Source organism: Erinaceus europaeus, chromosome 10, assembly GCF_950295315.1.
Source record: "Erinaceus europaeus chromosome 10, mEriEur2.1, whole genome shotgun sequence".
NCBI classification, from domain to species: domain Eukaryota; kingdom Metazoa; phylum Chordata; class Mammalia; order Eulipotyphla; family Erinaceidae; genus Erinaceus; species Erinaceus europaeus.
The window spans coordinates 76,716,325-76,741,577 of NC_080171.1; the positions used below are offsets into that span (position 1 = coordinate 76,716,325).

Consider the following 25,253-nt stretch of genomic DNA (forward strand, 5'->3'; position numbering starts at 1 on the left):
GTTTGAAATGTTCCCAGAGTCAGAGAAACTTGAGTCAGTGTGAAGATGTTCTGTTGATGCTGGGGCAACTTGGGCTCCCTGCCTTTTTTTTGACAACTTGCCTGCCATAGTTGAAGGTTCAAAGCTAAGAGCTCAAAATCTTTTTGAAGATCAAATGTAGAAGCACATCATAAAAAAGAGGAATTCTGGAATGACAAATACTAGCTAAACCTCTTAAAAGCTACTACATGATGTATGAAACCACACACCAGGACAAATGTGACTCTTGCATAAAGCTTGAACTAATGAAAGCACTAATGCTTTCTAGAAGTAGAGATATAATAACGTCCCAAACTCATTTCCAGGAGATTAAAATGCAACAAAAGTTGCCTTTCACTAGAAACTATGGATATTGGACCATCTTCCAATAAGTTTCAGTTAGTACTGACTCTTACTTGTTAGGCTCCAGGTACTTAGTAAGATTATATATTTATAAACTCCAAAAATAGAAAAGTACTCTATAGGCTGTTTGAAGTTGATTGCTAATTTGATGTGCTAAAATAAGTGTACTATCAAATATTTGGCAAATCAAACATACGTATGTACAAACAAGCTAGTCACACTTTTTTCATGTACATATCTAATATAAAATATTTATGTATGTCAGTAACACTGGCATATTTCATATGCATATATGTACCCATACCTAAAACTTCTATAAGAAGATTTGGCCAGGTCTTCATGTAAGTTGTAATCTCATTTCCTAGAGTTTCAATGAGCAGAGGTTCTATTGCCCCCATAGACTAAGTATCCAAACCAATTAATAAAGGGCCACTAACACTTGATCCATCATAAAAGACCATTTCATGATTGGCTTTCTCAAATTATTTAATGCACTTTCCCCACATTTTGATCAACCAACAACTGCTGAGTTTAAGACAAGCATGTCTTTCTCCTATTCCACTGTTATGCAATAGTAAATTCTTAATTCTTTATGGCTTATTAGTACTTTAAAAAAAAAAAGAGGCTGCTGCCAAAACCTAGGAATCAGATGAGGGGTGGGGATAAGATTTGCAACCCATACAAAGTTCCTCCTGTCTGACGTGGAGCTGGTGAGACTTTTGCTTTCAAATCCAGAGCATAATAGTCCTAGCTATATGTAAGGATTATAACAAGTTATATCTACATAAATCCATTTCCATTTAAGTGTGGAAAGTATTTTTTTTAATCCAGGCCCCCCAAAATGATTTAAAAATAAGTTCATTATTGCATATTCATTGTCTCTCATTTTTACCACATATATGAAAACTTCCAAATTAGAATAATCTATTATTTGAAACAAGGCAGAGGAAAGTTGATCTAGGAGTGGGATTCCTATTCTGCCACCAAAGTGATAAACATTAAAAGATACTCTTACTAGTTGGTTTACTGATGTGAACACTTTCTTAGAGAACGTTTAAAAAATCCACATGTAATCTGTTACCTACTTAAAGGTAACATTTCCTTTGAATATAAATCAGATTAGTAGTAACTCTTGGGATGACTGTAAACTTTTGGCTGAAGTCTAAAACTAAAAGAGCTAATGTATCTCTTTGTTTCTTTTTCTTTTATTTTTTTAAGGCTTTCATGCTTGACACTCCAAAGTCTTTTTAATTTAATTTAATTTTATTTTTATTTACTTATTAGATAGTGACAGAGAGAAATTGAGAGGGGAGGAAGAGATAGAGAGGGAGATACAGAGAGACACCTGCAGTCCTGCTTCACCTTTCGTGAAGCTTTCCCCCTGCAGATGGGGACCAGGGGCTTGAACTCGGATTCTTATGCACTGTAATATGTGCACTTAACCAGGTGCACCCAAAAGTTTGCTGTCAGACTGAGCTTGAAAATCAAATGGGGTGGGTGCAATCTACAGTCCAGTGGTAAAGCAGGGATCTTCTGAAGAATTTTCTCACTCTGGGAGAATGGTTTTATCTGCTTTCTCTGGAATTACCTGGATAGAGCTCAGGCCCAGGCCCTGGGGAGCGTCCCACAGCTCCATCTGCAGCAGCATCTCGTGGGGAAGTGGCCAGCTGCAAGGGCTGTACCGTGAGGCAATCTGTGAGCAGGTCAGGATGAAGCTCTGTACTGGACCGCAGCTAAGAGGAGAAAACAGAAGACAGATGGAAAAGAACAGATGTTTCTTGGTATACTGTTTCTGTAAAGTCATCAAGCTCTAAGAGTCAATGTACTTCAGTACACATATATTGATTAAGCAACAACTATGGGTTAGCATTGGGCTTAACAGAGGGGCAGTGACAGGCTCATTTCTCCAATACCAACAGCACCTGGCAAGTACTGCAGGACAAATATGGCTAGAAGCGGATTTGACTTTAGTCCCTGATATTTCCACTTCTGGGAAGCCAACTTCCTTTTACATTTCCTTTCATTTGTTCTGTATCTTATCAGGCCTTGTAGTGATAATAAAAACAAACTCAAATATAGTTTGCTCAGATTGGAAAATGCTTTTAAAATACAGAGATATTATCTTGAAAATACCTTAGAGATAATTAAGAAATGTCCACTGAGATTGGGTCCCCTATAGAGTTGCATGAGAGAGAAAACACAATTTAAAATTTAAAATGAGGCACATGATTATATAAAAATGAAAGTAATTAGCAGCAACAAATATCCAAAGTAAGTGATATGAAAAAACATACTTATTTTTCACTTTTTTGTCATCACCAGGGTTTCACCACTCTAGGATGACTTTTTCAGACAGAGACAGAGGAAAAGAGAAAAAAAATTGTAGCACCAAAGATTCCTCCAAATGCAGTGGGGGTCTGGGTTGAACTTGGTTTATACAAGTGTAAAATAGGCTTCCTTCCAGGTGAACTATCTTAACAACTTTGTCGATTTATTTTTTAAAATACTTATTTGCTTTATGAAGGGAGTGAAAATATCAGAACACCACTCAGCTCAGGTTTAGGGTTGGTGCCTAGTATTGAATTAGAAGCCTCAGGGGCACTAGACATGCAAGTCTTATGCTCTAGCACATAGAGCTATCTTCCTGGCCTTGAAAATAAGAGATCTTTATTTTATCAAAATAACAAAATAAATTATTTGTAAATTAAAGTGTAAAAAATGGGCCATAAAAATGTTAGACTGGGGGACTGGGCGGTAGAGCACATGGCGCCAAGCGCAAAAACTGGCATAAGGATTCTGGTTGGAATCCCAGCTCCCCACCTGCAGGGGGGGGTGTCACTTCACAGGCAGTCAAGCAGGTCTGCAGGTGTCAAGAAAAAAATGTTAGACTAAAATCTAAGTAAGAAGATATATTTTGCAGCCTGGGAAGTGGTGCAGTAGAGAAAAGCCTGGACTCTAAAGCAGGAAGTCCCACTTTCAAACCCCAGCATCACATGGGCCAGGGTAATACTGTGGTTCTCTTCCTCCCTCTCTCTCCCTTTCTCCCTCCCTCTCTCTCTCTCTCTCTCTCCCTCTCCCTCTCTCTCTCATAATTAAGTCTTTAAAATGCAATCTTTATGAAAAATCACAGTGGAAGAATTAGCTACACGCAAATATTAATCTTCTGTTTGTATAAAATCATAGTACTTTCAGATAGAGAAGTACATTCACTACATAGGATGCAAATATTGATCTACAGTCAATTTTTAAAATTTTTTTAGTGATTTAATTATGATGAACAAAATTGTGGGATAGGAGGAGTACAATGCCATACAATTCCCACCACCAGGGTTCCATCTCTCATCCCCTTCATTGGAAGCAATTATAAATTGGTTTCACTACTCTAAAAATTAGCTACTCTAAAAATTACCTCTAGTTACTGGGTTAGAGTATACTCACTCAGTGAATAAATGTTTATTGAACATCATATATTCCTTTGGACTTTTTAGTAGTGCTGTCTTATGGGACTTACATTCTAGCATGAAGACAGAATATGAACAAATGAATTACATACAACATCAGTTGAGTAGCTATGGGAGGTAATGGTGCAGAAAAGGATTAGGGATGAGGGTGGGGGGTAGCTGCCTTAGACAGAGGGATCAGACAAAGTTTCTGGGAGGTGCCACCTATAAATTGCCTCGAAAGAATTAGTCCAGCAGGTGTCTAAGGAGAGAACTTGCTTGCCCAGTGGTGTGCACATGGATTCTCTGAGGAATAAATAAGGTTTGATTTGAGTGAGTCTGCAGTCTAGAAAATAAAAATAGAAGACAAAACCAGAGATGTAAGTGAGGAGAGGAAGAGGTAAATTAACACATTTTCTCTCAGGTTAAAGTCCAAGGACAGACCTTCCAGATCATGTAAAACTCAACAATTTTCTAGTTCAATAGTCATATAGTGCATGAAGTGGGTTGCACGTGGCATATCTCTTAGGAAGGGAACGTCTCACATGTGGCCCCTTAGAAGAAGATAACATTTCAAAAGGGAGAAACAAAAATTTCAATAAACATGAGAAATGTTGAACACACTTGTAAGGAAACACAATGCTATGACTTGCTTTTAAAGTTGTCATAGTATCAAAAACCTTTACAAAAAATCTGAGGTAGTGAAGGTGCAGTGAGAGAGGAGAGAGGCATCCATCCACACTGTTGGTAGGCTTGTACATTGTAACAAGCTTCCTATATGGTGTCTGGGGATGTTTTTCCAAGACCTATCATTGAAATAATTCAGTCTTAGAATTTATCGTAAGAAGAGAAAGGTGAAAGCAGACATGCCACTGATGTCAGGTTGACAGCATGGAATTGATCATGGTGAAAGTATTTATACAGTGAAAACTGGAGAACCCTACAGACTGAGACTTTTTGATTTGAAGGATGACTGTTACACACAAGCATCATACCGCCAACAATGGATAATCTCCATTCTGACCAGAAACATACACATGGCTTCAGTAAATTACAACATAGCAGGAGTTCCTGGCTCTCAAAAAAGCTTCATAAGAAGACAAATGTATATCCTTTTGTAGTTCAAGAATTGGAAATGGAACCCTAGGTATAAGGAAGGAACATTTAACATGTGTAGCAGAAGAGACATAATTATGGTATAATTTCCTCAGTTTTCCCACATTGCAATCTCTGGCCAAGACTGTATGAGTTAATGCCTAGCCATCTCAGAGCCTTTGGAAGGTATGTTTGCTATTTTGATATGAAGCTAACACATGCTGAGTAGGAAAAACTGGAAAAAATCAAGTCTTAGAATAAGTTCTGGTGATCACTTTTAATTTATCTTCCATCGATAAATGTGATCTGGGGTCCACATGTTCTACTAAGCACAGACATGAATGCTGTTCTGCTTTTTATTACCCACTACTCTAGGGTTTTACAGTTATCAGTTCTGATGAGGTCTTTCCAAGGAATTTCACGGCCATGGTTACTCTAACAGTCAAAAGCAAGCAAGTATTCATGTTTTTCAAGAGTGTGATTCCATACGACTTTGTGGTGAGAGTTAATTTGGTTTTCCCTGGGATTAGGCATGGTTCTAGAAAGTGCTTCTTAAATTGAACAAACCATGAGGACCTTATGCAAAATTTCCAAGGAAGGGCCATATGTATAGAAATGCAGTAATGATATGTAACTTTAATATCCTTTTCTCCCTCCCTGTCCATACTCCCAGAGGGATAAAGAACAGGAAAATTATCAAGGGAGGGGATGGGATATGGAGTTCTGGTGGTGGAAACTGTGTGGAGTTGTACCTCTCTTATCCTATGGTTTTGTCACTGTTTCCTTTTTATAAATGAAACAAAACAAACAAACAAAATAAATAAGTCAAAGAGGGCCCAACATTTGGATCAGAGGAACAAGAAGAGAGCAGAGAGGACTAATTTGAAGGATAGTTATCTATTTGGTTTTGGATACTTCAGCTCTGAGCTGATTCTGGGACATCCAGGTGTAGAGATCCTGCAGGCCATTTATTCAGGGGCTCAGGGACTAAGATGGAACTCACCACAAATAGCAGCTACTCCTGGGGTATCCACTCACCAATCCAACCTGAAATTTGACACAGACTTACCTAGAAGAGAATCTACTACACAATACCCAAGAGCCAAATGATTCCTCTCCAAATATTCTCTCCTCTTGTCTTAACTTTTTTGGGACAAATAGCTAAACAAGATGTTTAGAAGAAAGTATTAACAACAGTAGCTATAGTAGAAAGACTGCTAATGGTCTACCCAAAGACCCTCTGAGGTCTCTGATAAATCTGTGCCAGCCTTGCCCACTCTCTTATATGTCCACCACCCACCATTAGCAAGTAGTCACCCACTTGTAACAGACCTGCATGGATGATTGACTGCTGCTCATTTGCCTTGGGTGGGATGAGAGCTGAGGTGGGATGAGAGCTGGTGGGATGAGAGCTGAGGTGTGTGTTTTCATCTAGAGTACTCCTAGGGCCACCTCTCCTAGTCTTGTCCTTCATTAATTTCTCCACTGGCTCATCCTAGACATACTTCTTTAAGAGCTCACATACACTTGAATTACTAGGTCACATTTTGCCTCAGGTAGCAACCAATCTAGTAAGTTTTCCCAAAGTACTTCCATGTGATTCAGGAGTTCAGAGCATCTATCAGTAATGTGCCACTCAAATATATGTGTGTTCTCTTTTCTTTGATGCCTACTCTACCCACATATGAGGGACATGGTAACTCCAAATTTAATGAAAGTGAGATATTGGGGCAGTTATGGATATCTCTCTCTCTTACACATACACACACATACACACACACACACACACATACACACACAGAGAGAGAGAAAGCGAGAGAGAGAGACATGCAATTAGAAGAAGTCTGGGAGGTAGTTCATCTGGTAGCGCCAACACACTACTAGGCACATGGCCCTTAGTTTGAGCCCCTAAACCATAACAGAGCACTGTGGTACTCAGGAAGAATCCACACAGTGAAACAGTGTTTTGATCTCTCTCTCTCTCTCATATGCAAAAGAAAATCCAGGAGTAGCAGTGGAATCACACATGTACACATAAGCGGAAAGGAGAAATTGTGGAGACCAAGTTAAAAAGAAAACATTAATATACTAGAATAATCAACAAAGGGGCCTCAGATGTCACCAGGCTCACATTTCTCTCTTATGTATAATTTCCTTTACTCCAGTAAATGGTTTTCAGAGCCAATTTGATACCCAACAATAACAGGTGACCTGTTACTTTGTCTTGGCAGTTAGTGTTCACTTTAGGGCAGTTCTAACTGCCAGGGATTCATATGCAGATTGAATCTGAATCTAGCTCTCAGCAACTATTGGGGCTGTATGTGTCTTTCTATTAAAAAGCCTGAAATAATGCTCATGGATAGCCCAGGAAGAAATGAGACATCTCTTGAGCCACAGAAAACAATCTTTGAGTATTAATGACCCTTATCTTCAATGATCCATTTTAGGGCTTAATTTCTCAGCCAATCCAGGTACAAGCAAACAAATTGGCCCCTTAGACTCTGTACAATATTACATTATGAAATATTTACTCTAAATGATAGTTTTTCAACGTTAATAATGAAATTGCCCATCATGGCTTGACAAGGTTCCTGCATTCAGAAATCTGAGCTGTTTCTCTAACAACGAAGGGATTTTTTTCCTAACATATAAAAACAAGGTACCGTCAATTGTGATTTGTATTTGTTTTTTGTTTGAGACTATTCTGTTAATGTTTATAAGCTCTCAAAACAAGAGATGGAAATTCTACTCCCTGTCATTTTCTCATTTTAGATATGATTAAATAATTGTGCAAGATTAAGTGAGTCAAGTGGAAATAATTAGGAGAGGGAAAAGGGCCCATATCCTTCTATTTCCAGTTGCATTACATTTTGTTCCAAGAGGAAAGGCATTCTGTTAGTCTGAAGTGAGACATACTTCCAAAGAAAATGAGGCAAAATCAAAAGCCTTTTGTTTTCCTGCTCTCCAATAAGCAGAGTCTAACTGGGCTATACATGTTTACGTATCATCTTGTAGGGATTCTTTTGTTCTGCAGAAATCAAATACCACCAAAATATAGTTCTGAAGAAATTCAGCCAGAAGGAAAGACAAGTAGAATTATTTTCCTGGGGGTTACGTTTTATTATGAGAACATTCTCATCAAGCATTCTGACACTTAGAGCAATGTGGATCTCAGGGAATTAACTCATAGCCAAAAGGCTTAAAAATAATTACAATGAATTAACTTATTATATTAATTACAATTAATTTCCAGTTGAATCTAAAAATTTTCTCTCGGGGATTCCTTAGCACTGACATTTATGAAGTGGCTTTTGCATATCAAAGATGATTAATCTCCAACAATCTGCTATCAAATTCACTTCCTTTGTGAATGACCAATTTACAAAGAGGGAAAGAAATAAGAGTTAATATTTAGAAAAAAAGCACTGGAAGAAATCACTTTGGGAACATGAGGTACTGTCTAATTGGGTACCTTGAACTTCTTTATAGGGGAAGGCTATTTGGTTGGAAGTACCTATAAGGGCAAGCAATAATTTTTCTACTTGGTTAAAAAATATACTAAAATATTTGAAAGGGTACATATGCCCTGTATTTAAGCATCAGATATCCAAAATGAGTACCTGTATAGATATTATAAAAACCACATATTAGTGGTTTTCCGTGGATTAGTGGAAAATGGTGATTGGCAAGAAATGTTTAGGATTTCAAAGTGAAAAGGAGCCTCTGTCCAATAATCTCATGCTCCATTTCTGCAGCAGTACCATCCAACACAATTGTCTTCAGTGATGGGAATAATCTCCAGTGTATTAACTGATAGCCACTATTCATATATATTTTATCACCTGCAGGTTTATCCTAGGGCTTGGTGCCTACATGACAAATCAACTTCTCCCAGTGGCCATTTTTCCTTTATTTTTCTTCAACCTTTTTACTTGATAAGACAGAATCTGAGACAGGAGAAAAGATAGAGACACAGAGAAAGAGATACCCACAGATCTGCTTCACCACTCATAAAGCTCCCCAGTGGGGAGCAAGGGTTTGTAACTAGGTCCTCACACATGGTAATGCATGCACTTAACTGGGTATACCAATGGAAGAATGATTCTTATTTAATATCACTTTTAGTTAGTTTAAACTTAAATGTATGGTATTCAGTTTTATTTAGTTTAAATTTAAATATATCATATTCCACTGAACAGCATTTCTGCAGATCATGGTAGCAAGCTCATGTCTTTGTTTAAATCCTTTCAATGGCAGGAAACTCACAATCTTATAGTTTAGGTCCCTGCTCTAGGTCTAATCATTAGAACTAGAATAGGCCTAATCATTAAATTGTTATGCATCAAGTTGGACTATACTCATGCCTCCTGATTTTTCTTTTTTTTTTTTATCTGTAAAATGGAAACAATGACAAGACCATAGAATAAGTGGGGTACGTTACAACACTTCCCACCCCCAGGACTCCATATCCAAACCTCTCCTTTGATAGCTTCATATTCTTTATCCCTCTGGGAGTATGGACCCAGGATCATTGTGGTGTGCAGAAGGCAGAAGGTCTGGCTTCAGATTTCTATCTACTGGAGTTTATCCCTTCTCTCCATCACAGATCACAGAGAATAATTTTGCTTAACAATGTGATTTAAAAAAAATTTTATTTTTTTAAAATATTTTTTATTATTTATTTATTCCCTTTTGTTGCCCTTGCTGTTTTATTGTTGTAGTCATCATTGATGTCATTGTTGTTGGATAGGACAGAGAGAAATGGAGAGAGAAGGGGGAAGACAGAAAGGGGGAGAGAAAGATAGACACCTGCAGACCTGCTTCACAGCTTGTGAAAGGACTCCCCTGCAGGTGGGGAGCTGGGGGCTTGAACTGGGATCCTTACACCAGTCCTTGTGCTTTGCGCCACCTGCGCTTAACCCGCTGCGCTACAGCCCGACTCCCTGCAATGTGCTTTGTAATTCTTTCTATATCTGAGAGGCCAAGACAATGCTTTAGTTTGTCAGCCATCTTTTAGCGGTTTTTTTCTCCAGATTCAACATCTACTATTTTGGATGCTCCGTGAAATGGAGCACATGACACACAGAAACCACTTAGTAAAATGTCAGTCCTTGCTCTCCCATGTAGCATGTTATTTCATTTACCACTTAATTGTTCTCATCACTGGACTTGAACAGCCTATGTGCAAATGATACCTTAACAGCAATATTAAGAGAGAACCAGTCGCTTCTCGGCCTTTTGGCTAAGATCAAGTGTAAGAGAGAACCAATTGTCTGACCAGAACAGTAAGTGACAAAGCAAAAGTATTACTTATCTTAAAACATCTAATTCTATCAAGACAGACTATACAGTATTTTAAATCTATGTTATACAGTATATTTATATGTATATATATACATACATATATATGTATATAACAGTATGTTTAAATCTATGAATATCTACATTCATTCATTCACTCATTCATCATGCATTTACTAGGTCTTTACTATATGCCTAATTCTATGCTAGGTCTAGCAAATTTATAAACTAAATTTCCTGATTTCATAAAACTTATAATTCAGCTGAAATAAAACTTGCCATCAAGTAATATTCTTAGATAATATTTCTTATGCAGTACTTTTTATTTCTTGTGGCTCTTTATAATCAGAATCTATTTTTTCAAACTCCATTGTCATATGATGGCATAATCAATCTATTGACTGCTTTTTCACTATTCAATTACTCAGCTGGCTACTACCTTCATTGCTTCAGTGTACTCTGAAAACTTTCAGAGAACATTCTCTGGCACAAAAAATTGATGCTAACATATGCTTAAGCATGAGTTATCTCTGAGACACACCCCTCGCCCTTAAGACACTAAGATATTAACAACCATGTAAATAATAGTTTACCTATGATATAGATCGTGAAAGATAAGAACCAGATTTAGAATCCCTAGATTAGTTTTTATCAACACTCTTATGAAATGTTAGACTACTGTGAATTAGTTATTTAACATTTCTTTGACCCAGTTTTATCTGGACAATGTGGATATTGCAACATAATTTATAATAAGGCTGTTGTTAGAGGTGATGTGAAATAATTATGCCTGGTAAATAATAATAGTCATCATACCTGGCATGTAGTTAATGTTCAACACATGTTAACTACTATTTCTTTCATTACTTTATCTCATAATATCCAGTGTGGAAGCACTGCACGACATATACTTTTATTTTTCTCCTATCCATTGTTTAAATAATTCTCTTCCTCCTTCTCAACTTTCTCACCCATCAACTTCTTCTTTTTATATACTTTAGTAAATATAAAAAGGGTTTTTAAAAGTGGGGATCTTGAGGTCGAATAGAAATAAGTTCAAATGTCACCTTTATTATTTACTAACATGTGGCCTTTGGCAAGATATTTAACCTCAACAGGTTTCAGTACCACTCTCTACAGACTGGGTAGCAACACAGACTCTCTAGGGTTATCATAGGATTACATAAGGGATCCTAGGAAAGTGGATAGTGACACATGGTCTGTTTAGTTTTTGTTCAAAAAAATAGAAACAAGTATGAATGCTGAGAGTGACACCTATTTGAGCCCCATGGGGTCTTAGCCATCAGCAACACAGGCTGGGACCAAATGATGTCCTAATTAGGTTATGAGCACAATTTTCATAGAGAAATGTCACTCTGAAATCACTCTACCTCAGAGGAATTTAGTTTTTATTCTCCTGGAAAAGCACAAAATATATCAGAAATAAAATAAATTAGAAGTTAACACAAGATGCTTTCTGCATTCTTGGGAGATGTTAATATTTCATCTGGATGGTTAATTTACAAAAATCTTTATCACTACCTACTTATCCTGGACAGGATCACAAAACTCAGGTTCAAATGGATGTTGAAATCAGAAAAGCATACATGCAGCTTGTATTTTTTTTTATTGTTACATTTGTAAAAATACCATTTTCCTCCTAAATCAATATTATTCTAAAACTGACACCAACAATCTTGCGTTTCTTTTTCTGACCAGAAAATGATACACAAATGGACACAGCCAAATGTAGATTTATATTTCATGTGGGGCAACATCTCAAAAGCAGAAAATAAAATTGAATGGTGGATTTGTGTTTTATAGAAAAATATTAACATAGAATTTCACATGGCAATGAAAAACATCCTCCTCCACTTCTCTGGGGCTATAAAGGTTCAAAAACAAGCCAAAGGGTTTACGTCTATCATAGATTTATAAATTCCTCCTCACATTGGCTCAGTGCTCTGATGTGACCACACACATTCCATCCCCTTCAGTCAAGTGTAGCATTTTTCTTTATATTTAAGTATTCTCACAGCTTAATTAAAGCAGTCAGCTATCCAGTAATTACTTCCCACATCCACCTTACCAGCTCTTTATTGTCTTTCTCTGAATTGGTTTCTGACTACAGTCCCTGCTGATGTTACAGTTGGGGACATACGTGCAAGTGCGGGGAGAGACTTACTGCAGAAGTTACTATTTCTTCTTCCTTTCATTTAATTACAACAGATTGTCTGGAAAAGACTTAAGGCTGATTTTAACGTGCATGAATGTTTGGACAATTTTTTTAAATGCCTACTTCTAAAAGTTGAAGGCTATCATTTCAATGGAGAACTCTTGCTTTCTGCTTTTCCATTCACCCTGTGCTTAGCAGCCTAATTTCCCTCAAGTACAGTGCTGACAACGTCACTCCCTTACTTTACAGACCTTTAGCAACTCTCCTTGAAGCATCACTTACAGCCCAAACTCAAGGGTTTGAACTGAGTGGCTCTCACTGTGTAGTTTCATTTCTTATGCCTCCCTGTCACACAGAGCCAAGGTACTAACCCCCACCCCAGCCACCTTAACAATCTTTCCTATTCTCATTTATGCCTTATGCTGTACTTCTGGCTGCAATCCTCAATTATCTGGAGTATCCCCTTCTGTGTAGTTTCTGCAAACCTATAACATTCTGCATATTCCCCAAGGCACCATTCAATTTTACTTTTTTCTTGAAGCTTCTCCAAGTCTTAACCATTGCAAAGTAAGTTCTTTCTTTTAAAATGTTCCAACAGAAATTTCTTTCTATTACTCTGGTGGTACTTGTGGTTAGGTGTTGTATACTGCTTATCTGTACATAATTGATGTGTATCACAAAAGACAAAAAGAGCTTCTCATAAGCAGTTACCATGTTTGCTTGCTCATGCAAACTAAAACAATACTTCTTTTCACAGGAAAGGTGCTTTATAAATGTATGGGGAAATGTGTGAGCAAATAAATTAATGAATAACAAATGAATCAATAGCTTCTGAGGTATTCATTATCCATGCTTATCCTATAGGGAAGATCCCAAAGACAGGAAATCCTATCTTCATTCAATGTGAGGGGAAACATGAATGAGGCAGCTTGAGCATGCCAACATCACAAACTAAGAATAAACTAGGAACTAGCCTTGTGAAATCTTAACAGAAGAAAAAAAAAACTTGGGAAGTCTTATTTCCTTGTAATACTCAGCTACTCAGCACTTGTTCATGCCAAATTTCACTAGATAATACTGTTCACATGTATACACTGCTTCTTGGAATGTGCAAATGAGCAGTCTTTCCAATAGGAAATGCTAATTCATTACATTTACACTTCATGTATCTCATTCATCTGGAAGGCCTGGGAACAAATCCAGTTTTCTACCTTGCTTTTAAAGATTTAGTGCCTAGCATATAATTGATAAGCAGAATACAGAAATTTCAAGTCAAGTGGCCTGATATTACATACTGTTTGCTCCTGTTTTGACAACCTATAAAGCCAAGGTGACAACCTCCACCTACTGACTCCTTATTAATTAAGCGACCATCTGTGGGCCTGGTTTCCCTGATCACTGCTTCTACACACAGCCCTTAAGACTGTCTCCAAGAGGTAATGCTATCAGTATATAAACTGTAGTGTTACTCTTGTCTAGAAACAGAGAAGTATTTTAATGCAGGTAAATTCTCTCATCTCAAGGTTGAATGTCTTACATGAATCACTTGTCCTTTTCATTCTTCTTCTAGCGTTTGCCTGTCCTTTTCATGCTACAGTGAAATGGAGCTCTTCTCTTTGGTCACTGGAAAGGTGAGCTGGTTCAGAGACATTCCCTTAAGGTAGTAACTGATCTCTTTCAGGGACTTCTAGTCTCTTCCAAAGACATTCACACTTTTTAGAATCTACTCTTGCTACTTTGGACACTTATCAAGAATAGGAAGTTAATGTGTATCCAAGTAAAGTATGATAGGATGAGGAGGGCTGCTCCTAAGCTCTGTGCTAGACCACTCTTATCTTGCCAGCTCTGACAGAAAGGGGAGAAAGGAGACCAGGTCAAGATGAAGAAGCAAAAATAGGTGTTATCAACAGTACACTCTGCTCTCCAGATGTCCTGCCAGCTGCAGGTCTTGGTGTGTATGCTTTTGTTCTTAAGATCTACAGGAACTCCAAACTCAGTGGTCTGCTATGTTTAATTCTACTCTCAAATGCTGTAGGCCTCATGTTGCTTGTCTGTCATCATTATTAGCACCCTCTTGGGAAGATGCTATTATTAGAAGTAATTTCACATTCTGACACTGCAGGAAGCTAGTTTAAGTTGAAGCTACTTTAGATCTCTGCAAAGAGCCCTTTGTGCTGGCAACTTTTAGTCCACTAGAAATAAATATACAAAGAATTTCTCTCTCTCTCTCTCTCTCTACACACACACACACACACGAAGGAAAAGTGTCATAAAAAGACATTCTTCTTTTTCATTCCTAGTAATCCTTAAAACTGGAACTAGGAAAACATGAATGTGCTATAGAGTTAATCAGGAGTTCAAGCAGTGGGTAAAGGGTATACACTTGGTCTGTTTTTAAAAGATAGAAATTATTGTTTTATTCTTTCTCAAATTCTGTTAGAAAGAATAACAGAAAGGAAAACTAAAAGCAGGATTTGACTAAATTTGGAGTAGGGCACCAAAGTAAAAACCCTGGGTTGAGGGTGAGGGTGGATGTTCGGCTTCATAGGGCTGGGGGTGGGTGGTGGAGGGTGGTGGTGGAATGGGACACAGTCTTTTGGTGGTGGGAATGGTGTTTATGTAAACTCCTATTAATTTGTAGTCATATAAATCACTATTTAATTATTTTTTTAAAAAAAGATAGAAATTAACATGTCAGCAGTATTACATGTAGTAGAGAATCCTGGGGGGAGGGGAAAGATTCACTAAGGAATAATAATAATCTACCTACTTTTCTGAGAATTGTTTTACTGTTCACAGAAGCTAAAGCCTAAGCTTTTTAGCAGAAACCCAAGAGTCTGTTGACAATGGAAAGCACACATCTTTGTAAAACTCCCTTAATAATCAAATACCAAGAAAGCTAGTATAAGAAATACAATGACTTAATTTTTCCTAACATTTTGAAGATCAAAAGAATATCTCTATTCTATCAACAAGACACTGTTCCAGCCTTCCACCTCCCCACTGGGGAAACCAAGCAAATTCCTTGGTTTCTCATGTCATTACCACAAGCTGAAATGATGTAACAATAAGAGCAAACAGAGGTGTCCCCCTGAGCCAACTCTCTAATCAGTTTCAAAGTATGTTTTGTTAGTTCTCATTGACGACACTCAAAGCAACTGGTCACTTGTGGTCTCAAAAGTTTTACAACAAATTGTGTGATTAAATTCCTTAAACACGTCTGTCCATTACTAATCCTCTTTTGCCAACATCCCTTTCAGGGAAAAATTGCAGCACACCATGGTGCCTGATTTATATTTCATTTTGAGAACAGGAAGTAAAGGGATTAAAGTTAAGGATTAAAACACTTACTCTTTACTGCATTTTTCCCTCCTCCCAAATGGCTTCCTGGTTGCCATAGCTACTACTCACTGGTCCTTAGCCATGACTGCATGTCTCTTTGCATTAATAAAATATTTTAAATGAGACTTCATGGGGAAGAATGGGGAAAGTAGCTTTAAGTTCAACTGCTCTCAAAAGAAGTAGCTAGAATTTTTTAAGTACTTTTTTCTCATCTTTTTATTGATATCCTCGAGAGTAAAACTTGAATTGAGAGACAACACAGGGACAAACTAAAGATACACAATGCAAAATAAGAATTATGCAGCAGCAGCAGCACAAAGAGCTGCTTCTTAGCTTACAAACCAGTGTTTGTAGAAAGATTAAGGGTCCCTAGGAATTTCTCAAATGTTGCGACACCACAGAACATTTTAAAGGCGAAAATGCACGTAACTGCAGTGTTGCAATTCCACATTGTAAATATCAGCCAGGAAGTGAAAAACGGAGGCTTTCACAACACCACAAAGTTAACGTAACCATATTAATGTAAATATGACTGCTTTTTATTCCAGCCACCAGCAGTCACGGTGGCACCATCTGCAGAGAAGTGTGGCCAAGTGGTGAGAGCCACAAGCAGCAAGTGCTGTCAAAGCTAAAGATGTTTGCAGATACAATGCACACAGATGGTGCCAAGTGAACAGGGTGTCACAGAGGAGGGGTGACACTGACAAGTGAGCAAACATAACCACTGCTGAGTTACTCCTTTAAAGACATTCCCCTGACATCCACTTTACAACACTGCTGATATTCTATTCATTTGAAAAGTTAAGGAAACCTAAGGAGATGGGATAGAAAACTTAATGTTAAGACTTCTATTTCCTTTATACTATATTCCCGTGACTTCTTCATTTGTAAGTGGGAGCTTACATCTTTGACCATTTTCACCCAACTTACTCCCTCTCCCCTACTGTGACTCTGGCACCCACCAATCTGTTCTCTATAGGTGATGTTTCTTTTTTCATTTTCATTTTTTTTTTATAGGAATGCATTATTCTATTGTTCTAGGACAGACATTTTCCCTCCATCCTTTGTTATTTCAAAAAGAAAGTGGAGGACAGACACTACAGTAGTACTCCATCACCCATGGTCCTTTGGCCCTGGCGATGTCCACAGTAATTTCATGTGCTACCCGGGACTGACCTCAGGTCCTCAGGGTTCTGCCACATGAGCACCCTTCCCAGCCCAAGACACATGCACATGCACACATGAGCACGCACACACACACATACAGGCACACACGTGCACGCGTACACACACACACACACACACACACACACACTTCTGAATGTCTTAAGATGAACTGCTACATAAATTCTAAAAATTCACTCCACTCTTTTTTCTTCAACTTCCTGATGCTTGCTTTCTCTTGTCATCCTTGTCATCGAGTGGTGGTTTTAGGCTCTTTATTATTCCTACAGAGATCCTACTGAGTTGTTCACACTCACATCTACCTATCCTCTTCATTTATCTCTTTTTCTAGTCCCATACTCAGATTAAAACTACTTCCTTTCCTAATATCCACAGAAGATCAACACAGACACAGTTTGAAAACTTTTAATTGTGGGCAAGTCCCAAAGATGACCAAGAGAAAAGAAGAAGGAAAGAAGGAAAAAAAAGAAACTTGTAATTGAAGTCACTTTAATGAATGACTTCAGTGGAGTCAAGGGAATTGCCTTTGGCATACAACAAACCAGCCTCTGCTAACAGTCCCCCCCAAAAAGAAAATGATTGCAATACTGACCATCCTAAGCACTACTTCAAAATAAAACTATAAGATAACTGATGCTGCCCATGGGCAGAACTGTAGAATCTGAAACAAACACAGACGGATACAGCCGGAGATCTATACAGAGCCATAAGATGTAGAGTTGTGTCTTCAAACAACTAGCTGTTTCTTTCAGTCTTTTCTTTCGAAAACCATTTTTATTTGGGGACAATCTTAAAGATTCATTGCTCTGTTGAACTGAAGTTAGCGGCTGGCTCTTGTTCTCAAGAGAGAACAACAGGATCCTACAAGAAGGGACTGTTCCCCCAAAGGTATCTCAAGTTTCTCCATGTCTTAGGAGCAGATGCACTGACTGACTTTTTTTTTAATTTCTTTATTGGGGAATTAATGTTTTACATTCAACAGTAAATACAGTAGTTTGTACATGCATAACATTTCCCAGTTTTCCATATAACAATACATCCCCCACTAGGTCCTCTGTCATCCTTCTTGACTGACTTTCTATATTGTCTTTTTCAAGGTTGTTTCTCTGTGAAGTAGCTTTATAAAACTGACTGCAATAACGTCTTCTGCCTGAGCACAGAGCAGGCATGCTTATGTCTATTATTAAATTCTTTAAGCTCAGATGTAACTTTTTATAACACATTCCACTGAGCATGTGTCCCCAGGCACTCTTTACGTCATCTTGTGGAAACTGGTTTTAAAAAGCTAGAACATGAAAAATGATGATAGTCTGACTACTGCCAGTGTTGTGAGTGATAGGCCTTTCTTTGTCTCTGACCCCAGAGTCCACTGTCTTCTGCATGAACCCACAAAGCCATGACAGGATAACTTATTGACTTATTCCTAGGGAATATTTCTTTCCACTTTCAAAAGCATGCCAGAGATGTGCAAAAGGGGCAACTGGGAGATAGCTCACCCAAGAAGAGTGTACACTTTACTATGCACAATGACCTGGGCTCAAGCCCCCAACTATATAGGGAATTCTATAGTAGTATAATTTCCCTTGTACTCATAGTTCACAAGTGGTAGAATAGTGCTATAGTTTCTCTCCTTCTGTATCCCCCTCTCTTTATCTCCCATTGTCTTTCTAAAAGGAGATAAAAATAAGATTTCACTTGTAGTGGCAGAGCCCCAGAAATAACACTGGAGACTATATATATATTTACAGAAGCTAGTCTCCCACCTTCTGCACCCCATAAAGAATTTTGTTCCATACTCCCAAAGGACGAGAAATGTTAGGGGAAGATGACCAAAGGACTCTAAACTACAATGCCATCAGGACCCAGAGAGAGAAGAGGCAAAAAGGAAGGACACACAGAAGTAGCAATAAATATTGGTGTGACTTAGAAAGGAGAAGGGAGGGGGGTCGGGCGGTGGCGCAGTGGGTTAAGTGCATGTGGCGCAAAGCGCAGGGACCGGCGTAAGGATCCCGGTTCGAGCCCCCGGCTCCCCACCTGCAGGGGAGTCGCTTCACAGGCGGTGAAGCAGGTCTGCAGGTGTCTATCTTTCTCTCCCCTTCTCTGTCTTCCCCTCCTCTCTCCATTTCTCTCTGTCCTATCCAACAACGAATTGCGTCAACAAGGGCAATAATAATAGCCACAACGAAGCTACAACAAGGGCAACAAAAGGGGGAAAAAATGGCCTCCAGGAGCGGTGGATTCATGGTGCAGGCACCGAGCCCAGCAATAACCCTGGAGGAGGAAAAAAAAATAAAATTAAATTAAAAAAAAAAAAGAAAGGAGAAGGGAGGACCATAGACAAAAACAGGCAAATATAGACCCCCAGGGGTCACCAGGAGTGGGCAGATCACTAAGTCATCCTGTGAGATGAGGGTCTGCCCAAAGCACCCTAGGCTGATTCCTAACCTTGAAACTTGGAGATGTTGAGGGCACCCTATTCTTCACATACAAGGTGAAGGATGAGAGAGTACACTGAAGAAAAAGAGGGAAAGCACTCATTTGGATGCCAATCTGTATGTGCCCAGAGCTCCCCACTCTGGATGGTACTGCTGGCCTGCCCATTCACCAAAAGGGTGATAAAGAATTTTGAGGAAGGTATACAAAGCATAGAAGCCAATGAACTGGAGCTTTAGTCAAGGGCCCCACCACCATGTCCTAACAGAAGACTATGAGAGTTTCTGGGAATAACTCAGATGCCAATGACTTACTGACAAACTACAAAATCACACAGCCCTAGGGGGCTGGGCAGTAGTGCAGTAGGTTAAGCACACATGACTTGAAGTGCAAGGATTGCTGTAAGGATCTCACTTTGAGACCCCAGCTCCCCACCTGCAGGGGTGTCGGGCAGCCACCCACCCCCTCGCTCCATGTTGCATTGCTGATAGTATGGCCTATTTACATAATCATTGTTTTGCCTGATCTATCTTCTTTCTACCTCGAGACCTGCCCTGCCTACAGGGTATATTAATCCCACCAGTTAAAACCATTGCAACAGTTGCTAAGGACGCTTCCACCTTCCCAGCATGCTTTTTGCCTCTCTCCACCCCCTTTCCTAGCCATTTCCATTTCAACTTGCCACTTCCGGTTTTACACTATAAAGCCCACTACTGTTACTGGTTTCACTCTCCTTCTTCTCTTCCTCTTTTCTCTCCCATGTCCCAACCTTAGACATGGGAGAAGGGCTGGTGTGCAGAGCAGTTTAGTGCCACGTGGCTTAACCCGCTGTGCTCACACTGACTCTGGGGCTCCGCATGAATAAAGAATTGTATCACTACACCACCACGAGTTCCTGGTCTCTCTCCTGCGAAGCTAACCAGGCACAGGGGTTGCTTCACAGGCAGTGAAGCTGGTCTACAGGTGTCCGTCTTTCTCTCCCCTTCTTTGTCTTCCCCTCCTCTCTCAATTTCTCTCTGTCCCATCTAAAAACAACAACAATAACAGCAAGGGCAATAAAATGGGAAAAGACAGTCTCCAGGAGCAGTGGTTTGTAGAGTAGGCACTGAGTCCCAGCAATAACCCTGGAGGCGCGTGCGCGCACACACACACACACACACACACACACACACACACACACACACATCACACAGCCCATACTAAGACTGGTAGATTCAAAGGAGCACTAAATCCCAAGTAAGAGAAACATAGCTGGAGTATAGCTGGTTTTTTTTTTTTAACTCAGTGTGTCTTGTAATGGTATCTAGCTCTTCATAATCTTTGGCTTTTCACCTCCAATTATATAACTAGCCTAAGAGAGTTGCATCGGAGATTGAAGAGGCAAACAGGTATATATAAAAATGCCTGGTGAATTGTATGGCATGGATATTTGGTAGCTATTAGTGTTTTTCGTCCCATTTACTTCTTAAAAAAACTCACCAGCTACAAGAATAAAAAATGGATACCTGAAGCCATTATATAAGTGGATGCCTTAAATGTTAATTCATTCTTTCTTGCTATGACTGATGGCTAAACAAATATATGTTTGTGAGTGTTCTGCTGTATTGAAGTCTCTGATTAATTTTATGTTTAATATTCTGTGGTAGGGATAAGTTCATAGCTAAGCAGAGACTGGAAGTAGGAAAATATGAAAAAAATGAGGTGTTTGACTCCTCTGCTCATTTATTCCATGATTTGGAGGCACCCTAAAGTCTGGGTCTTTATAGTCTGGAAACTGGGGAACATGTTCTTTGGTGTACTTTTCCACATAAAAGATGAAGATTAAAAAAAAAAAAAGGAACAGGGAAACGGATGGTACATGATTGCTATTTTGAGTACACAGAAGCAAAATCTGATTTTTCTATTTGCTGATGTACAAATGCGGAAATATCAAGGATGTCCTTTGCACTATCTTTTCAAAATACACTTTCCATTCAAAGTCCACAGTGGGTAAATATTACCCAAATTCTTACAGCTGGCTCTTATGTTCTAGGCCAGCACAAAACACTATTGTGAAACATTTTCTTGTCTGCTGTATTCTTTATACATGTCTTCCTTGTTTAGGACCTTTTTTCAGAGCTAAGTGATGTCCTTACAAATAGTGAGTGAGGAAAATTCTTCATGGCAGTGATTATTACTGTATTATTATCACTATATATTTGTTTCAGATAAAAAGGGAGAAAATAGAGGAATTTCATGTATTTATATATAGTAGAAAAATACACAGGAAAATATAAACAATGACAAGGTATGTCACAATTATAATGCTATCTGACTTCTCTATCACAAAAAAATGACAGTGCTGAGTGGAAAATGTTAGAGAAATAATTTATGGAGACAGGGTAGAGCCTAGCACCTAGAGGACAATCAAACCTAGAATAGTTGAGAAGATAGTAAGAAAGCCTGTCCCTCTAGTCAAGGAGTTCAATGTTCTATTCCCATTCAAACTTCTGCGAAAACCACTTGAGATTGCAAAAAATATGCCTTGAGAAAGTACAGAGCCATCAGGATCAGGAAATGGGAAAAAAAAAAAAAAGAAGCTCATCTCTTACATTTCATCAAGACAAAGGAGATAAAACCAGAGATAAAGTCAATATCCAGAGAAGGTTAGTGAGAGAACTTCAGAAAAAAAGGAATCAACTAGAGCTAGGATGAGGCTGTTGATAATAACTAGAGAATATTCATGTCCTTTGTAGGTTCCACTGGATTAAAAAATAATTAAATAAATAAATAAGCTGATGTTAAAGTGAACCTAGAATTCAACAAGATATGTACCAACATCTTTCCTGATAACATTTTTTGATAAGGCTGAAAAATCTGGACATGCTGATAATCCAGCTGGATGTAGTCACAATTGGATGAGTCACTACATCTAATAACCATTGCCTAATGAAAATATGGCAGTCACCCTACTTGCCTTGTCTGCTCTTATACTGAGTCTCTAATTGATCTCTTCATTGCTGACATCATGACAATTCACCTCTCTAAGTCACAGATATGACCAGTCTATTTTTATGCATTTTAGTAGGACATACATGGTCCTTTTAGCATTGCCCCTCTGACTGACCTTTTCAACCTCAGTACTTGTCTCAATAGACAATAGACATAATTTATGGTCTCATGTTACCCCAGTTGAAATTGTTTTACAGCATGAGTGAAATGCAGAACATATAGAGGAAGGGGATCCATATGCTTATCTAAAAAACAGGGCTTGTTCTCTACCATACACACAAAGCAGGTTTGTGGCAGGTCTCTACTGCATGGAGGGAAGCTTCTATGCTGTGTTCTCTCTCTCTCTCTCTCTCTCTCTCTCTCTCTCTCTCTCTCTCTCTCTCCCTCCCTCCCTCCCTCCCTCCCTCCCTCTCTCCCTCCCTCCCTCCCTCCCTCTCTCCCTCCCTCCCTCCCTCCCTCTCTCCCTCCCTCCCTCCCTCTCTCCCTCCCTCCCTCCATCCTAATATCTCTCTGTATCTATCTTTTAAAAAGCCTGGAAAGGCTGGGAGTATGGATCGACCTGTCAACGCCCATGTTCAGTGGGGAAGCATTACAGAAACAAGACCTTCAACCTTCTGCATCCCACAATGATCTTGGGTCCATACTCCCAGAGGGTTAAAGAATAGGAAAACTATCAGAGGAGGGGATGGGATATGGAGGTCTGGTGGTGGAAACTGTGTGAAGTTGTACCCCTCTTATCCTATGGTTTTGTCAATGTTTCCTTTTTATAAATAAAAATTTTTTAAAAGCCTGGAAAATCAATATGAAAAAAATGTATTTGCTAGGAAATGACACACCCTGTAAAGCATAGGTCTTAGCATATGTGAGAAAAAGGGCTCTAGTCTCAGAAGCACCAGAGTACCAGGAGCAGCTCCATAAACAGTGGAGAGGTGCTGTAATATCTTTCCTCCCCTCCCTCCCTACCTCTATATAGATATCTGAAATAAAAATAATGAAAAGGTTGGCCCGCGATCTGTGGAACTGAGCACGTGCAAGGTCCCAACACTGAAAAATATAAAAAAAATAAAAAGAAAAATATCAAAAATTATAGGAATTGAAGGCTATTAATGAATAATGTATATACACATTAGCAAGAAAAAGCATTCTTGGATGACAAAATTGGAGCTCATGTGCAGCTGTTTCTAGGAGGTAGGTTTTTGACCCAGTAATATAAAGAATGTTTGGCCATACTAGATTTTCTAAATAAAATTTTTTTAAAAAGAGAGATTGTCTTAGATGTCTGATAGCTTAAAATGACAAGTATAGGTTCTATGGATCTCTTGTGCAACTTTTTAGGTGTGTGTATGTGTGTGTGTGTGTGTGTGTGTGTTTTCAGTGGACTACAGAGAGAATGAGTCTGTTACATATCATGGCCCATATAATTTGGATGGACTATAGCTGTGTCCACAGTTGTACACACGTAGTGGCAGTGTAGCAAGTGCCCATCCTCAGTAGTGACTCAGGAAAAGCACCTTTCTATTCTAGTCTTAAAAAAGACCAAATGAAGCAGAAACTATCTGCACCCTTCAACAGTTAGTCAAGTGTTAGTCCCTACTCCACAGTTAGTCAAGTGTTAGTCCCTACTCAACAAACAGAACCACACAATTTAAGATGTCACAGGATACTTTGCAAGACTTTAAAGAAAGAGCTCTGGCTTGCCTAGTGGGAGAATTATCCATTGTCAAAATTTTGTGTGGAATGTACAGATTGCAAACAGTATGTCAAGATTTAACAGTCAGCTTCGCATAGACAGTATTATCTATTTCTGGTACACATTCTGTAGCTCTTTTGACTTGGGGAAAATAGCACACCACCTTTTGGCATCATTCTTGGCTTGCTTTCTGTTTCTAACTTTCTCATTTCTCAGAAACAAAATGAAGAGAGTATAGATAATAATAAAAATTCATCCTACTTAGAAGGTCAGAAGAATGAACTAATGTATATAAAATGGCTCTGAAACATTAAAGCATTAATCGCAGGTAAAATAAGACTTTTCCTTTATTATCACTATTAACATGATCAGTATCAAAACATATGGCTAACAGAGATAGGATGATAAAAATCTCAGCTAGAATCTGCAGAAAACTTAAAGATCTATGTCATGCTTCCCTGATTTCTCAAGCATGAATCTGACTAAAGCAGGAAAGACTTCTCCCCTTAGAAAATTCTTACTATTTTCTGACTTCCATCTCTTTTACCCACTAGCCACAGACATCATAAGCAGAAATGTACACTAGCAAGGTGTTTTCCTTTGTATTCTAACACCTTGTAATAATGACTCTTAGCCTGTGGCCACAACCACTTCCATCAAGGACTGGGCTCTGCCTTTGCACAAGTATGCAACAAGCATTATTTTTGCAACAAGCATGGATTTTTACACTGTTATCTACAGTAAATCTATGGGGTTGCTTATACTATCTGGCTTTCACAAAGGAGAGCCTGCCATCCAGAGATGATAGCTCATCTAAAGTTTACATCATTAAAACTGGTGACATAGAGACTTGAATTCATGTCTACGACTCAGTTGTCCATGTGCAGAAGTTAGCAGATAAATCACACAAGAAATAAAATAGCAAATGACTGTACTAAAGAGAAAATATGATAAAGTACTTTATCAATTTAGAAAAAGAAAAAGCAAAATATCAAGAAATAAGCAAAGTTTAAAATGGGCATCCAAGTAAAATTCTCCAGCATCAAATCTATGCCTGTATGTCTCCCTTCACATGAGAGATTCTATGGAAGGACTGAAAAGCACAGGGATATCCAGTCCAAAGACATGACTTCTGGATAAATCAGGGATGTGGACAGTCGGCTTGCTTGCTTGATATTTAATGACATAAGCACGGGGAGGGGGATGGTATATGGCATAA

General features: G+C 38.7%; 1 protein-coding gene across 7 annotated transcripts in view; it reads right to left on the reverse strand.

Moving 5' to 3' along the window:
- Positions 1-25,253, reverse strand: part of GLIS3 (GLIS family zinc finger 3) — a 630,646-nt gene that overhangs the window by 88,676 nt on the left and 516,717 nt on the right. For all 7 annotated transcript variants that reach the window (XM_060199785.1, XM_060199784.1, XM_007525728.3 and 4 more), the window contains one exon: positions 1,970-2,114. In XM_060199785.1, the coding sequence (XP_060055768.1) occupies positions 1,970-2,114 (145 nt within the window). The remainder of the gene's footprint in view (positions 1-1,969; positions 2,115-25,253) is intronic.